Consider the following 14795-nt stretch of genomic DNA (forward strand, 5'->3'; position numbering starts at 1 on the left):
CCCACAAACAGCTAAAACAAAGAAAATTATACAAAGATGAAAGGCTGGCTGGAAATTGGATCACTTGCTGATGGATATAAGTATTTATGGTCACATACTAAAAAATGCCAGTAATGCGCCTCCTTCATTCCGTGGGTAGTGGTCGACTTTGCTCTCCTCCAATACGTGAGTAGAGGTACACTTCCCCCTCTAAGAAGTTGCATATTTCAAAGCACTGACTGAATGCATACCTGAACACAAATATGCTTCTATCAACACTGGTACAAACGATATCATATGTCAGAGACACTATGGAAATGTTCAATAAATTGAGCAGCATAAATTAAAATCCACAGGTATGCGGACAAAACATACTGGCAATACAAGTTGGCAACTTTAAGCATTAAAAAATAACATTAAATGTCACACAGACATAATAACTAACTCTGGGTCATTAAAACACTTCTGTAATAAAAGTCTGCAAACTATTTAGAACACTCACATATGACCCTTCAACTAGTCAAATTTACATAGAACAAACTGTTCATACTTAACGAGACTATGCTTTTACAAATACAGGGTGTGGGGCAATGAGAACTAGGTTTGCCTCCTTGTATGCAAAACTACTGACCTGGCAAGCCCCATAACAAGCACCCAATGACTACAGATTAGAACCTTGATCACTTATAAAAAGTTCAGTCATGAATTCACATTAAGTACAGTCAAGCATCAATAGCATTTCTTGGTGTGGCTTTCTTTGGAGAGAGCATCAATTTGAACGGAAAAATCCACAGAGATTGCTATTTTCAGAAAGCAAAAAGTTATTGGATGTGCAATCACCTACAAAACCAAATCAAACATTCCATCTGATAAAGTTGTTACAAGAAGAAGGAATTGTAATATTTTACGAACTAGAACACTCACTATTAAGATTGAGACTGGGAATACGACTTAACGACGCTAAAGGCAGCTATGGAAAGATTAATGATCATAAAGAGGAAGAGACTTTTAAAACCTTAAGGCAAAAAATCATAGATGTTCGATTTAAAAAACAAACTATTTAACTGATTATAAAACTGATCAGACATGGGCCTTCATTAGCTGTAGACTATGAAATAAGTGAAGGAACAGGATTTAAACCAAACTAAACATAGAAGAGAACAATTAAACAATATTCTACGCCCAACAAAAATCCCTACCAAAGGGAATGATGGACGGAGTGTTGAACATTGCAAGCACTCACCCCCAGTCAACTGATCTGGGTTTAATCCATCACCGTTCTTTAGCCCACTCTGCCACCCCAGTTCAGACATGGCCATATGCAAATCAGTCTGACCCTGTGCCTCATGGGAACAGTCCAGCCCGAACTGCCAAGCCATGTCTTCCCTGGACCGGAAACAAGCTTCCTAGGACCGGTTTCTGGCATTTCAGCCGTCTTCAACAAAAATCCCTGGCACAAAAAAAGAGAAGCAATTAAAACTGCTACGTGGTGACACCAAAGCCTAACATGTTTCTTCATATGCACCAAGTTATTGGAACTACATAAAATGCAGGAATGTTGCTACACTTTGCACAAGAAATAAAGAATAGATTTTTTTATAAACTACTAAAGCATATTTTTGATATACTCATCCGTCCTTGCGAAAAGAATCTATGACTGGAGGAAGAGCAGAATAGATACTGCTGCAAGTCAAAAATGAATTGTTAAGATAAGCACCTCACAAATAACATGGTAAAATATTAGAAACGTGTATAAGTATTTAAAAATGAGAGCCTAATTTACCTCAATAGCTTATGACGAATAATGGATATCACTCCCTTTACTACACAAGGTTTCATTGTTATGGTTAACAGACATGGCATTTTTAAGGGAAGGCGAGCATAAACGGCTATTGCTATATTACCATATTCCTGTCCTACACTCACTTCGTCTGACACATATTTAATTATGCATCTGTTTTTTCCCCCAAGGTTAAAATTAATTAAAAACACCAAACCTCACATAATATTTAAATCTGGTACAATCCAAACTAAAGTGCAGAGGTCAAACGAGACGGGAATGTAATACAAGAAGATTCTCCGTAACAAAATACTACTGACTGGAAGGTATGTCACAACTGACACTATGTCCTTTTAGCCAATGTGCAAAAACATTCATGAAAAGAAATCTAATAACCACAGAGTTTTGCCACTATAATTAACAAAAGTATAAAAACATAAGATCTATAACAAGGTAACTAATGTTAAATACACCAGGTAAATTGATTGGGCCTCAACAAAGGAAAATGACAAATGAGACAGCTCACTTTCGAGGTGTATCAAACTGTAATTCAACATGTGGCAATTTGCTGCAAAAAAAGAGCTGTGCACAATGACATGGATGACTTCAGGCAAGAAATAAACCCGCTTTAGGAACCGCAAACAGATAAATGCCAATGAATTATAGTTTTTTTAAGACATTTTACAAGAAAGAAATCGGAGCACCTAAGAAATAAACAACATGAACTGCAAAACACCCACGTTACTAAAACACGAATAAAACACAAAAATAGAATAATGAAGACGGCATTAAACCAAGAATGAAAAGAAGTTTAATGTTTTGGCGAACAGCACGCAGTCCCACCACTACATTCAAACCATCATTGATATGCACTTTTTCCCTCTGGGCTCGTTTGAGGGTCTCAAACATATTGGAAACGTATTCATGCTTGGGTATGTTAGAACAGAAACTATATCCACTGGTATGTTCCAAGGAGAGCGAAGCAGAATGGAATATTGAGATATTCAGAAATGTCATGTACGAACATAGAAGACCCATTCAGTGAGTTCTTTGCAAAAACATAATCACTTAATATGTATTTCTGAATTATAGTTTTTTTTGTATATCATATGTGTACTGATACAATTTATAATCAAATAAGGACATTGTTTCTTATTGGTCTGAGGTTTCTTTTAGCCTCAATTAAACTCGCAAAGTTTCATGCTCTAGTAAGATCGGAAGCCATTTTATTCAGGGTAGTACCTGTGCACCTTTCTGCAAAGCCGACCATCAGTTTCGGAATTAACAGAAGGATTTTAGGAGAAAAATTAATTCAGTATTGTATTCATGGAGGAAATCCTCTTCCCAAGGATGTCTCATGCTTCCCACAGAAGAAAAGTAAATCCTGCTGCCTGCTAATTGGATACATTTTTTCTTAAAGTTACATGTTTCTGGCACGTGAATAAGTTCAATAGACTTGTATTGCGAGAACATAAACATATCTTTATATTTATTATCCAGTGGTGGTCGTCACTGGGTAGTTTAAGTAAGGTAGTTAGGTCAGAGTTTCCATAGGAAATGCCTTTATTTTGCTTGTAACTCTGGTACCGTTCGACGAATCTTTCGAAAAAGGTGGGGGTTTTTAGCCTAGTTTATGCAAGGATTGCTTCAGGATGACCCATCCATCAAGTGGGGGGTTTAAAACAAAAGTAGGTCTCAAAACACAAACTCCCCATGCATTTTCCACAGGCTTCTTTAGGCACCGCTACCGCAAAAACTGCTGAACGAAATTACACCACATTTGGCAGGAAGCTAGATCTTGGTTCACCAGGTTGTGGTTTTTGTGATTTGCTGTAAATCCCTTCAGTAGTTTTTGAAAAATTAAGGTACAAAAATATTTGTATATCTGGATAGTGGGGTCAGAGGGATTGCCGCAAGAGTCTCGCAGGAGAGCCAATTCAAAAATAGAGAATTCTGAATGGCCCAGGGAGCTTTTTTTACCCTTGGGGCAATTTGCTCCCATGGGAATCAGACTCCTGCTAGAGCTAGCACTCTGATTGTCTGCCAGCAGCATGAGAAATATGTTGCTGGAAGCCATTACAGTACTTGGGGTCTTAGTCCTGTAGTAAAAAAATAAATATAAGAGGACAGGGTAGGAATACCTGGCCCTACTAGGCCTTGTGGGGTTGGGGACCCAGACCTCCTTCCCGGCCCCCCCCCCCCCCCCCCAAAAAAAAGATTTGCCCTTTTTTGCCAAGAGTCCAACAGGATCGGGGCAGAAACAAAGAAAATAATGGTGGCCGATATGTTTAGGATAGGAGTACAGCAAGCAAACCAGACCGTCCCTAGGAGCGTTCTCTTCTCCTTTTCATCTTCCTTCCATCTATCCTTGCATTCTTCTATCTATTCCTTCATTTATTTGTAATTCTCTTCACCTTTCCATCCATGAATCCATCCTTTCATTCATTGCATCTACCAATAAGTATATCCTTGTATACTTCTATCAATTCTTGAACCCACCCATCCTTGACTCTTTAACCATCTATCCATTTATTATCCTCCCATTGATTCCTGCTTTGACCTATTGATCCTTTCACTCTTCAAATCATTTCACTATTCCCTTCATCTTTTCTTTAAACCTTCCAGCCTGCCTATTATATTTGCTCCCTAATTTCCTCTCCATCTGCCATTCATTTTTCCTCCAGTTAGAGCATTAGTGTTTCTACGATCTTTTTTTCCCATCTTTACTTTTTCTTTCTTTCCTTTTTCTCTCTCATGCTTTTTCTATTTGCCCGTCTCTCAATGTGTGTTCCTAGTTTCATAATTTTTCTTTCTCTCTTTCCTTGCTCTATGTCAGTCCGATGCCACACCGGTCGCTCGTGGTTTTGCCCAACAGTATTAGTTATGAGCTCTTTGTCTGTAGACTTGCAGACAAATGAGGCCCAGACAACGATTTAATGTTTTAGAACCACCCCATTCAGCAGCTCATGTGGTGCAGTGGCAGGCCCGGCTTTACCTGCTTAACTCAGGGGAGGGGGGTGGGGGGTTACGACACTGAATGAGAGTGACAAGAAAAGCCAACAAATAGGCGGGCTCCAAGCCTCTCTGTGTTTTTTTCAAGCTACAATGTGTCTTGGAACAGACATAGCTAAGCTGCCTTCACCTAAAGAGGTTTGCGTTAGGGTAGATAGAGTCTATGCATTACTAAACACTTACATTTTGAAAGCGCTTTTTCGTACACTCTTAGTTTCTGGACATATTTTGTGAAAAATCTATCTAATACTGTGCGTCATACCAGTTACAAGATAATAACCCGCATATTCATTGTGCTTTAACTTGCAGCCAGGGACTTCATAGCACTTTAAGGAACATGTAACTATTCCTCACCACTATTTGCACGTCTCCGGCACCGGCATTTACAGTTCCCATACTTTACGCACCGACGTATCACCGACGTGGACTGTGGACGCCCCCACATTTCCATAGCGGACAAGATATCTAGTCCGAGACACGTGGTGAGTCACACGTATCGGAGCCGAGGAAAACCGGTTCACTTATCTTTTCCCCGGCCTCTGTAGAACGTATGGAAACTACCGAGCATAAAAACCTGATGGAAGCTAAATTAATAACGAGTTATTTTAAAACAAGGTGCGCCCCCCCCCCCCCCTGCAGTAGCCTCTGAGGGCTTCTAAAGCTGTGCGCCCTGCTTACTTTCACAGCTGGTCTTCTTGATTCCCGAGGCAGCTCGTTTTGCAGGCAATGTTACCCGGGACGGGTTGACGTTTGAGGACAGCGGAGAGAAATATAAATTTACGTAAGAGTGGCCGCGCGCCAAGGGCATAGTGCACGAGAGCGGGGGGCTCTGTCACTTAACACACATGGCTCGGCCTCTATACTTCCGTTCTCTTCCACGGGCAATTTACACCATGCTAATCCAAGCATCGACAATTCAGCATTTCTCACAAAATACCCCAGAGGCAACATAAACATATATTGTTTACACAACTGTGTGTAATCTGCAACGACCACTATGTATGTATGCTTTTACCTTAATGCAAATCCATTATCTATATTTTTCTTTACATGCAGGACATTCTACTCTTACAGTACACTATTATGAACAGAAAACAACAATCTCGTAAACTATGTAAATCTTAAAAAGGAACAGCCCTATCATTTGCGACCCTTCTTCTCGCGGTAATCTTACCAGCTGGCACAGGAACAACCGCGTCAGCTGTTTGTGCAAGTCCAGCTTCTAGCAAGCTTTTTTTTTTCTTTAAAGAGACAGCAGCAGAAATCAGCCACACAGCAAGATATTGCAATGACCCACATAGAGTGTTGGTTTATCGTTGCAAAGACATTTAACTAGATTCAATTTTTAACCTTTTCGATGTCACTTTCTGATTCAACGCTAACAGATGGCGCGCAAATGTGTGGTATGGAAAAGGTAACATATCACAGATTAAAAAACTGGGGTTACCCGAATTTAGTAAAGTGACAAAAGCAACAAGCACAGAAATGAAAAACCAGCCAATGGCATTCTTATGGGGTACCCGTGAAGCATTCAGTAGGAAGCCCCTTGATATTTCGCTGCTTTATGATTTGGTGTGAAAGCTGTAGTCTTGTACTTGTGCAGTGTAATAATTGATTATAGAGAGCCATGCGCAGGAAGGAGTGGATTCTAAATTAATTAATTCCCTGCTATGGCGTGGCAACGATGGGCACCTACGTCAATAAGGATTTCCAGGGTGCCAAGTACCATCCCTCCTCTGCCCTGGTACAGCTGTTGAAAGCAGGGGTCAATGATGTTGGGGCCCAAATTTAACATAAAATTATAGGCGGGTAAAACGCGGTTGTGGGGCTGTTTTTCTACTCTGGTACTACGTGGCATCGTAGACAACTCAAGTTTTGCTCTCATTGTCTATTTGATGTCACTCAAAACCCCTTAGTGAACAATATCCCTGTAATTCACTGCTACCCATCTATAATTCTATATATAAACACCAACAGTAAATATACAAAAATATTCCAAGTGGAATAAGCCATTGTTGAGTTTGAGGAGAGGCCATTTCACTTGAAAGGCAAATCCTCAAGTAGGTCATGAGGCTCTTTCTTCTCTCTTGCATACTACTCTCAGATGAGATAACTTTTCAACATTGTGTTTTTTTTCATGTGTACAACTTATTAAACCATTGCAAAAGGGTTCAATTCATGCATTTGTATTTCTTATTTATTTTTGTTCTTAATATAGCATGTCAAGACCCTATGTAGAGGGTGGCACTGCACTTTACAGAAAGACATAGTACGATACTAAAACAAGCATATACAAGTCATGGTGAGAGAAACCTCACTGTAGCAGAGGTTCAGGGAGACCAGGTATGAGTGGTCGGTGCAGGTTATCCAAGATCTTTTAGAAAGTTATTTTCTTGATTCTTTTAAATATATATGTTTTTAGCTCGAATTGTGCTCTTTTTTTTATTGCAAATTTGTATTTATGTCTTTTTATGGTTTTTTACCGATATTAAAAGCTTTTTGACTGACTGACTGACAAAGTTAATTTCCATTAAGTTCTTTTTCTTGGACGTCAGGCTCTCTTTTGGATTACAGTCATAGAGGAAGCTAGAGTTACTTCTCAATGTTATTTTACTCTAGAAAGTCACTCTCACTTTTCAATGTTAGTCCATTCTTAAGATACCAAGCTGACCTTTTAGGGTGTCAACCCATGCCCTTTGGATGTCAGTGATACCTTTGGATGCCATTTCCATTTTGAACATAGGTTTCTCTTTTGGATATCAGTCTCGTATCTGGATATCAGTAATCTTCCCCGCCTTGCCAAGCAATCGGGGGAGGAATGTTTGGCTCACACCCTTTGAAAACAGCACCCCCACATTGCCTAGGAGCCAAGAATGGTTATATAGTTTCTCAAACCCCCCGCCCCCAACTTGAGCACAAGCAGATAGGGTTAAATTTTCAATTTACATGTGCTGTTCCGAACCTTGCCTAGGGCCAGGAGATTTGCGATCCCAGCCGGCTAAGTCAGTGGACCTGCCCACCATGGCCAATGGAGGGGGGGGGGGGGGGTATTTCTGCCCTATATCATGCTCAAGAGCTGGGCAGATGTGTCAATCCCACATCACCATGACCTTGTCCAAGGAAGAGGGAGGCAGTCTCACTGCTTTGTAGAAGGGAGTGGCTGACGGACAGGAGGGCCATTGGAGGGGAGTTTGGTGGATTGCATGCTCGGCCACGCGCAAGGCTGGAGGTTATATGATCACATCCTCTGCCTTATGTACAAATGGGCACATTAATTCTCTCAGCAGAAGGTCATTAATGGGCATAACTGATCAACGACATGTGGACTTTAAGGTCCATTTCTGCTTGAGAAACATTGTTGGGTCACCTAGTGGTACAACGGAACTGGTGGAGCACGTTTCCTCTTCTCTTGTGGTAATTTTCCTTGTATCTTTTCGTCCATCGTATGCAGCCTCATCCATTCCTCAAAATACTCATTGCCAGTGTGAAGTTCCAAACAGGAAGGTACATTCCACCCAGTCAGTCTCAGAGTCAGTCTCTTCTCTCATTAGGTCACCCATATCTCTGCTTTCTCCCATCTCTCCCCCATATCGGTCTCCCTCTCTCTCCTCCCTCCGTCCTCATTGCATGTTCAGTGGAAGTATGGGCAGTCGGAGTATTGAGTACAAAGGACGATCTGTCAGGTGGCCACAGGGACAAGCTACCTCTGCTTCTAAGGGGAGACGATCAAAACCCATTCTTGTCAATGGACCACAATCACAGGAAGTCGCGTCACAAGACAAATAAATAAATCGCCATGTGTTCTCATGGATGATGCTTACAAACAGTGTTTCTAGTTTACCAGGTTCAAATTAAAAGTTATCATGTCACACACACTATCAGAATTTTCAGTCACTCAATGTCACTTTAACAATTTGTATAAAAAAAGAAAAAAATCTTAAGAAGGTAGAAAGAATAAATTAAATTTAGTTGCCAGCAGTCGAGTAACTGCTGCGTGGATGCCAGCGGTTTAAAGCGGGAGCAGAGCGGTACAATTAGCACTCCACTATGGAATCCATAGGAAGACAGAAAATCATACACCTTTTTCCAGCTAGGAATGAATATGTGGTTGAGAGAATACCTAAAATAGTTTAAGGTGCTTGTGTGTGGGGGGTGGAGAGAGGGTGGCTGGGGCTGTCAGTATGTCCACACTAACAGAGATCTTCAGAATAGAGACACCACCCCTGCCGCAACGTTCAAACACATGTACATGAAAGAATAATAAACATCCGAAGTGGTAGTGTTCATTAGTACACATATGGCACATTTATTGTAGATATATGTCAGTTCTCTGATAATCTTGTGGTCACACTGACATTTTGCAGGAACACTATTTCTGTCTTTAAACAAAAAAGACCTTCTTCGGGACTTACAATACGTTACACAAATCACTTGTGTTACAAGTTCCAAATCAGGCACACTGTGCAGTCCATCGATTCGCACGTCGGTGGAGAAAAACACTATTTCAGCACTCTAACCAATCATATACAAGCTCCATTCTAATACTGCTGGAGCTATTTAGCTCTCAATGTGATGATTATTAACCAAGCTTGAGGGATAGGAAATCATTTTTATTTCTACTAATGCCTCTTGCTTGTAGGTAAAGGAGAAGGGAGACACGAAGTGTGCTGGAAGTTGTAAATAGTGAAAAACTCATTTGCACACTGTGGAGTTAACTTTGAATGTAGTTCCTGAGTAGTGAGCTGAAATGCACTTCAGAAAGAATAAAAACAAATATTTGTGTCAGCAGTCTAGAACTAAGGACACACAGAGATGGCAGATAATGCAACTAAAATGGAGAGCACTTGTATGCTCGTGCAGCAATATAAATTGGAGCAGATATTGCCACTCTCCCACATAAATAAATGTTATACTACTATCACAAGCCAATAAGTCTGTACATTTTCCAACCTGCTATAATACTGCATCACATTTTGTATGACTTGATAAACACTTTATAAATAGCGCAGGTACCTTACATTGATGGTGAAAGATTCTGAAAGCAAAAATATGGAAATGGATCCTTACCTGCTCTCCCTCAGCTTCTGGATATACCTGAATTTAGGTGTCAGTGAACCATTGGATGCAATCACAGCCTGTGGTTGAAGAAAATAACAAAAATATGTCAGACTAGATGTTGGAACCTTTTTTTTAGAAATGTATTAATCTTCTAATTTTAAGGAATCACAGAAAAAGGGAAGCCACACACATTTGTACTCTCATACAAAATTAATATGTAACTAAACAAAAAAACAAATAAAATGTTTTCTGCCTTCTACCGTGCAGTGGCGTGATGGTGTGGGGGGGGATGAGGCGGTCCGAGTTTTCGGGGCAGCCGCCTCCCCCCCCCACTTACCTGCCATCTCTGGGTGGCAATTGCCCCCCTCCCGCTCTTTGATTCGGGGCGACAAACACGCGGACCGCCACAGGCGACCAAAGTGCTAGCTACGTCACTGCTAGCGTGGCCTCCCTTTTCATTGGTCAGATTATGCTAATTAATTTCATGTTTTTTAAATGTCTTAAAATCCCAAAGAGTAAGTGACATCAGAGATGAAAGGTAAGTGGATTCTGTGCAATAATTATAGCAGTTAAGTCTTTATTTTTTTTTTGCATTGGTTTAAATAGGGCAGACATAGACAGTGGACATCATAGAAGTAGAAGTTGACAAGTACAACAATTTTATGTATAAGAATGCAGATCACCGAAGTTGCAAAATAAAATATAAAGGCATAAGAACGCTATTTGCAGTAAAGATAATGAATGCTTGGTCAAGTAGCAGGTCAGTGTGCCAACAAGGGATTTGTTTTAAAGTGATCAATTAGTTGTGAATTTCAAAGATTTGAATCAATAGGCATGTTAAAATAAAATAACATCAATGTGAAATCAATTCTATGAACTGGACATCATAAATATATAATGATAACAACGCACACGGGGGTTTCTTTTGTGATTTAAACACAATAGTTTATATAGTTTTATCCAGAGTAAAAAGAGTACAAAAGAGACATAAATTAAAGCAATATATCATGAAAACAAGGGACGGAATTAAGTCCTCATTTCATCTAGATATACACATCTATTCCTGATTGGTTTGAACAGAGATGAGACTCTTTTTAAGCATACAATCTACTGTACATAACAGATAAATTGGAATTAGATGGTAAAGTCGACGTTTCGGTCTTGGGTGGTGTCAATCCGTCAGACCATCTTCAGGACAATGATTGCTTAAACAAGGACTCCATGTAGAGCTTGGCATCAGCAACTGTCAGATCGTGATGGTGCGGGAATCAATCCTGCCGAGATTTTATTTATTTCTGTCGTTAGTCCTCAGAATGAGAATATGATCCGTGTGAATCAGGATAGCCTAATTATGCACTGCGATGTCATGTGCTTTTAGAGAATGGCTGTGGTTACAAATCAACACAGCTGAAAGTTTTCTGGCGTTAGTCTTCAGAGAACAAATGGGGGTCTGCCTGCATCAAAACATCCTGTTTTGATGCAGGCAGACCCCCATTTGTTCTCTGAAGAGAGATCTCTGAAGAGGATCATATTCTCATTCTGAGGACTAACGACAGAAATAAATAAAATCTCGGCAGGATTGATTCCCGCACCATCACGATCTGACAGTTGCTGATGCCAAGCTCTACATGGAGTCCTTGTTTAAGCAATCATTGTCCTGAAGATGGTCTGACGGATTGACACCACCCAAGACCGAAACGTCGACTTTACCATCTAATTCCAATTTATCTGTTATGTACAGTAGATTGTATGCTTAAAAAGAGTCTCATCTCTGTTCAAACCAATCAGGAATAGATGTGTATATCTAGATGAAATGAGGACTTAATTCCGTCCCTTGTTTTCATGATATATTGCTTTAATTTATGTCTCTTTTGTACTCTTTTTACTCTGGATAAAACTATATAAACTATTGTGTTTAAATCACAAAAGAAACCCCCGTGTGCGTTGTTATCATTATATATTTATGATGTCCAGTTCATAGAATTGATTTCGCATTGATGTTATTTTATTTTAACATGCCTATTGATTCAAATCTTTGAAATTCACAACTAATTGATCACTTTAAAACAAATCCCTTGTTGGCACACTGACCTTCTCATATCTTTCTGCCCAAGCCCTCAAGGGTTTATTGGGTTTGACCCCTATTTAACATTGGTCAAGTAGCAGTCACTAAAATGCAGGGTTACAAGAAAAAAAATACAGTGTTGGAAGGAATGCTTGAATTAATCTCACAATGGCTCATCATTCGAGGGGTGGGTAGGGCACATTCTAGTCCATAGTTTTTAGGTCTTGACTAGAAAGCGCTTGAGCGGTCTCTTCAAGACATGTTGTATATAATTTGTGGGTTTCAGCCTGCCTATATGCTTCCAATTTGCTGGCTCCATCTTCACTCTCTTATTCTTTTTCTCCATTTGTCTGTAGCATGCATTAATGATGCCTTTTGGTGTGTCTAGCCCTCCCCAAGAGAAGGGACCAAGTACTAAATCAATACACTGTTCACCAACTTAGCATGTGTTTTACAAACTACTTTTTTTGTGGAGTGAATTGAAAGGATTCACCGTTCGCACTGCCCAGCATCCAATAGTTGCACAGAATTGCCTATATCTGGTCCAGATGTCTTCAAACCCAGTCATCTTCGGGGTGCGTTCGTATGTGATGAAATCAATCATTTATTAGGCCCCTAGGAAACATGTAAAACATACTTAAAACGGTGCTGTGTTTTTAGTGGGCTATAATGGATCATTCGTAAACATCTTTTGGCGCGCATGTCTTAGCTGGGATTAGGTGTTAAAGTGGGGGAAGGGGATGGTGGGAATTGGGACCTGCAAATAACCATCAAAGTCTCTCCACTATTTTTTTTTTATAAAGGATCAACCTGTGGCTTTTTACAGTTTTAGGAAGTCCGGACTGCCCCTTACATTTTAGCCATCATGTATTTGATCACCTTTCTAAAAGGGATAACTGAACAAAACTCCAGTGTCTGAATTGTTAATTTTGTTTAGAGTTGCCAGTTTGATAGAATATGAGCAACATTCCCCCCTCCACCCCCATGATTTTTAGGTCGAAGCCTACCAGATAGTACAGCTGTCTGGTTTGCTAAGGACATCTTGGGGGACATTCTGAAAGTTTCCCTAATAATGCATGCCGTCCATTGCTTACCATTGGTTTGGTGTTTTGTAACTCACATTTGGCTCTTTTCTATTTGCTGCTTTATTTGGGGTACCTTTGCTAATACTACAAACATTTTCCCCAACCACAAGTACATTAGGTCGCATTTTTTGGTCCTGAAGAATTGTCTATATCGATAGCGACTCCTGAGTCAAGAAACATGTTGACCTACACGCACACTATTTTAAGAGCTGGATACAACTATTACTTCCACATTCAGCCATCCATTGCCTTTTAATCATAACAAATCAACCTACCTATTACATTGAATCGGGTATCTCTTAGCTATTTTTAAAATCACAAGTTCACATTACGCCAATCTACACCTAGAGCACCTCCACTCCTCACATCGGCATTTCTTGCTCAAAAGACCTCCGGCAAAGAGCCCTCTCGAGGGCCCATTGGGAATTGCTGTGCTGTGTCGTGCCGGCCCAATGAGGAGCTGCCCAATGATAAAGCATGACACCCATACGGTGAGGTCTCTTGCTTCGGAGCAATCAGACCCCCTGAACTGTTTCCTCAATTACCCTGACCTAGATCCTCCCTTCCTACCCTCCACCAAGAAACTGCATACCTTTTGTATTACATAATACTCCTTTAAAGCCAGACCTATTGGCATTGCCAATGCTTGTTCGCCGTTAGACATCCTTGGCGTGGTATTCCCCCAAAACCTTTGCCTTAATTCATTTACATGGCTGAACTCGTTTTTTTTGGCATTAGGGCTCTGCACACTTTATCCTTGCTAACCAGTGTGACAGTGCCTGTGCGCTCTCAATAAACATGGTAAAATTGGCCTACACCTAAATGGCACCTTTAATTTATTTCTAAGTCCCTAGTAGCTCTTTCCACCCATACCCAGGCCCTGTATATTAAATGCTAGTAGTGGGTAGTAAACCTATTGTGCCACCCACTAAAATTAGCACTGTAAAACATATCACAGGCCTGCCACTGCAGCCTGCAGTGCAGTTTTAAATTGCCATTTCCATCTGGCAAAAAAACCTTTTAACAGTCCGAAACCTTCCTTTTTAGGTCTCGCCTAGCAAAAGCAGCACATGCGCTGCTCTCGCTATTGCAAGTACCGTTTGGAATCGATTCTGCCGAGGGCTTTTATGCACGCGCCTGCATGGACAAACATGGCTGCTCTTGCCATTTGTCCATAGCAGACAGCATGCGCGTGTCCGTAGGGTCTGTGGACAGTCCCACGCCATTTTGTTGCTATACCAACGAAATGCCGCTTCGCTCATAGCTGCGAACCAGCGCGCACCCTGCAGTTCCCCAGGGGCACAAGCAGGCATCCACTTCTGTCTTTTTGCTGACCTGCAGTTTCTCGTATGCACCTAGACGGTGGCAGGGATACGGTTTTAATGTATGTTTTGCGCAGTCTAAACTCAGCGGCAGCTGATATCAGCGCAAATTGGTTGTTTTGTCCCTTTTAATGGCCTTGCTTGGATGGGGTTTTGTCTCGCTCCTTTCCTCGATCACGCGCCGGCAGGTTTTTAAAGTTGAACACTTTAATGTTCATGGATGGAAAAGTTTTAGGTTACGATCCTTTTAATGAGCGTGTTTGTTTTGTGTTTTTTTTCGTCTCGCTCGTTTTATTGAGTATTAATAGCAAAGTGTTTAAGCCCACTCATTTCAGTGGTCGTGCGGGCATGTTTTTTAGGCTCTCTCCTTTTATTTACTGCTGTGTCTGATGAGGCTTTCTGTCTCCCTCTTTCATTGGTCGCGCAGCGAGAATGTTTTTAGACTTGTGAAAACTGCTACTGACCTGAAACTCCTTGGAAAAACGGCGGAGAGG

At 40.7% G+C, this 14795-nt stretch overlaps 1 protein-coding gene across 1 annotated transcript in view; it reads right to left on the reverse strand.

The window, feature by feature from the left end:
- AASS (aminoadipate-semialdehyde synthase) overlaps positions 1 to 14795 on the reverse strand; it is a 417355-nt gene that overhangs the window by 139467 nt on the left and 263093 nt on the right. The window contains exon 13 of the mRNA XM_085654183.1: positions 9839 to 9906. Coding sequence (XP_085510309.1) covers positions 9839 to 9906 — 68 coding nt within the window. The remainder of the gene's footprint in view (positions 1 to 9838; positions 9907 to 14795) is intronic.

Source organism: Triturus cristatus, chromosome 4_1 (assembly GCF_964204655.1).
Source record: "Triturus cristatus chromosome 4_1, aTriCri1.1, whole genome shotgun sequence".
Lineage (NCBI taxonomy): Eukaryota > Metazoa > Chordata > Amphibia > Caudata > Salamandridae > Triturus > Triturus cristatus.